This window comes from Macrosteles quadrilineatus, unplaced genomic scaffold, assembly GCF_028750875.1.
Source record: "Macrosteles quadrilineatus isolate MER2022 unplaced genomic scaffold, UCM_ALF_1.0 Scaffold_4__1_contigs__length_99947679, whole genome shotgun sequence".
Classification (NCBI taxonomy): domain Eukaryota; kingdom Metazoa; phylum Arthropoda; class Insecta; order Hemiptera; family Cicadellidae; genus Macrosteles; species Macrosteles quadrilineatus.
Genome location: NW_026542597.1, coordinates 72,294,152 through 72,296,799, shown reverse-complemented (window position 1 = coordinate 72,296,799; position 2,648 = coordinate 72,294,152). Strand labels below are relative to the sequence as shown.

Below are 2,648 nucleotides of genomic sequence, written 5' to 3'. Positions count from 1 at the left end.
ACTCTATTGGCAGCCTCCTGGGTTTCGATTCTGAGGTCATAGGACCTGGAAATGAGCACTACTCGAAGAATGTTGTGGATATTTTTAAGACAAACACGATTAGAGTTGAATGCAGCATAGCGGGCGGGTCTTTCGTTAATAATAAGCAAAGTCATACAATCCATCAGTTTTTCCCAGCAGTACCACCAGGATATAAGCTTGTTGAAATACCCAGTACAATCATTTACCTTCCAATCACCACGAGGGCAATAAGTAACATAACACTACGGATTGTAGACCAGGACGATAGGTCGGTGAATTTTAGAGGAGAACGTATTACAGTGTGTTTACACTTGAGGAAGCTCCCTAGTTGAACAGGTAGTAGGAGATGGGTTACTTATATTTTTCAAACTGTTTATCAAGACCAAGAATATCAAAGGGTCATATAGACAGAGTCAAGAAAACCCATAACTCCGACGACTATTTATTGGGTGCACACTCAACAGTACCAAGCAGTGTTTGTTTGTCACCCAAGCGACTAACACACACAAACCGAAGGTTTTTACGCTCCTTGGGCTATAAAATACTTCAATAATGGATGTACTGGATATTTTTAGTAGTGTCCCATTTGATGACACTATTTCTCACATGGAATTTCACACTCATTTCCCTTACTCTTCTACCACACTAGACAACAATGACGAGATAAGAATACCAATTCAACAACAAGATATATGCATTGTGCCTTCTATGAGTTATTTGTATGTTGAGGGAAAGCTATTGAAGTCAGACAATACAGCAACTACAAAAACAAAGTTCACTCCAAACGCATTTGCATTTTTGTTTGACGAGATACGGTATGAAATAAATGGAGTTGAAATAGATCGCATTAGGAACCCAGGTATAACTTCTACAATGAAAGGATTTGCTTCTATTGGAGAGAACTCTTTAAGAAGTTTAGGGAACTCTGGCTGGCCAACCGAGGTGAATAAGTTGTCTTCCACTTTGGAAAGTCATGTGACTGACACTGATGGAAATTTTAGTTTTTGCATACCGCTAAGTAGGCTTCTGGGGTTCGCAGAAGATTATAGAAAGGTTATTGTCAACTGCCGTCATGAGCTTGTTCTACTGAGGTCGGCCGGGGACAAAAATGCAGTTTTGTGGACCTCAAGTGGTGCTACTGACACAACTCCTGAAGATATTAAAGTTAAACTAGAGAAACTATGCTGGAGGGTTCCCTACGTTTCTTTGAGTGATAGACAAAGAATTGCATTGCTTAGACATTTGGAAAGGGGAACGAGTGTTCCTGTAGAGTATCGAAGCTGGGAACTCTATGAGTATCCCTCTTTGCCTCAATCAAACAAACAATCTTGGTCAGTAAAGACGGCATCACAGCTAGAGAAGCCAAGATACGTCATAGTGGCTTTCCAGGAGAATCGCAAAAACAACATGAAAAAGTCTGCCGCATGCTTTGATCACTGCAAGATATCAAACATAAAACTTCATTTAAACTCTATTAACTATCCTTATGATGATTTAAAACTAGACATTGCAAAGAACCACTACGCTATACTCTACGACATGTATACCCGTTTTCAGGAGTCGTATTACAATGTTCCATCACAACCACTTTTGGACGTTAAAAATTTCATTTCTTATGCACCACTAATCGTAATTGACTGTTCTAAGCAAAACGAATCCCTTAGGTCAGCCCCTGTTGATATTCGTTTAGAATTTGAGGCCAGCGAAGCTTTCCCTCCAGGGACTGCTGCTTATTGTTTAATAATTCACGACAAGTCATTCAGCTATGAGCCAGCCACTAACCTGGTTCATCGGATAATGTGATTCATGCAGAAAGTGTTGGAATTTGGGGTGGGGATAGGCTATAAAGCCCGCTCTTGTCGGTTTGGTTTCTCAGTCTCAACTTGAATTTCGTTGGAGTTAGAACTTTCAGTCATGATTAAACAGGCCATCATAGATTTTAGTGCTTTTATCGGAGAGGATAAGACAGTGGTTATCAAGGAATTGAGCATATTGGACTTGGATTCAAGATGTGTACAACATTGGATTTTCTCAGCACCTAAGGATGGATCCAGATCTACTTTTCCAAGCACACAACATGATTGCGGAGGGTGGCACAGTTCACAGTTTGACAATCATAACAGATGGTTGAGTAAACACTATCACGGCCTCGGATTCGGAACAGGAAACGTTGAATATAGCTCTCTCACGTCATCTCTGAGAGACATTTGCTGCAATGTAAACCTATTGTATGCTGCTTCAACTGAAAAGGCAAAGGTTTTGGAAAAGTTGCTAGAGAACAGAAGAGTTGTGTTCAGTCTTGAGCTACTTGGAGGCCCCCCTCTATCGAGCGATTTTCTACTACTTCCTCCCGTTGAAGAACTATCCAAACAGAAGAATCAGTGTTTGTTTCATCATTTACATGCTCCAGGATTTTATTGTTCACAAACCAATGTACACAAACTAGCTGATTGGTGTTTTAAAAACCCAGCTATGCTAGACATGAACAACCCTGAAGTGAGAGTAAAGACCTTTGACGAATGGAAACTTAAAACTCCTTCTGCTAAGCAGCTTGCCGATGAAGGCTTTGTCAAAATGGCTGCTATGAAGGACACCACTAAATGCGTTTATTGTGGAGTTAATCTTTT

The 2,648-nt window shown here is 40.4% G+C and overlaps 1 protein-coding gene across 1 annotated transcript; it reads left to right on the top strand.

Annotated features, from left to right (window-relative positions):
* The first annotated feature begins 573 nt into the window (after positions 1-573).
* On the top strand, positions 574-1,824 carry LOC128993048 (uncharacterized). Its single transcript, XM_054416802.1, has one exon. The coding sequence runs from the start codon at positions 574-576 to the stop codon at positions 1,822-1,824; it is 1,251 nt and encodes a 416-aa protein (XP_054272777.1).
* Positions 1,825-2,648: the final 824 nt, after the last annotated feature.

Coding starts and splice junctions, on each gene's coding strand:
- LOC128993048 (XM_054416802.1), top strand. CDS start 574: ATGGATGTACTGGATATTTTTAGTAGTGTCCCATTTGATGACACTATT.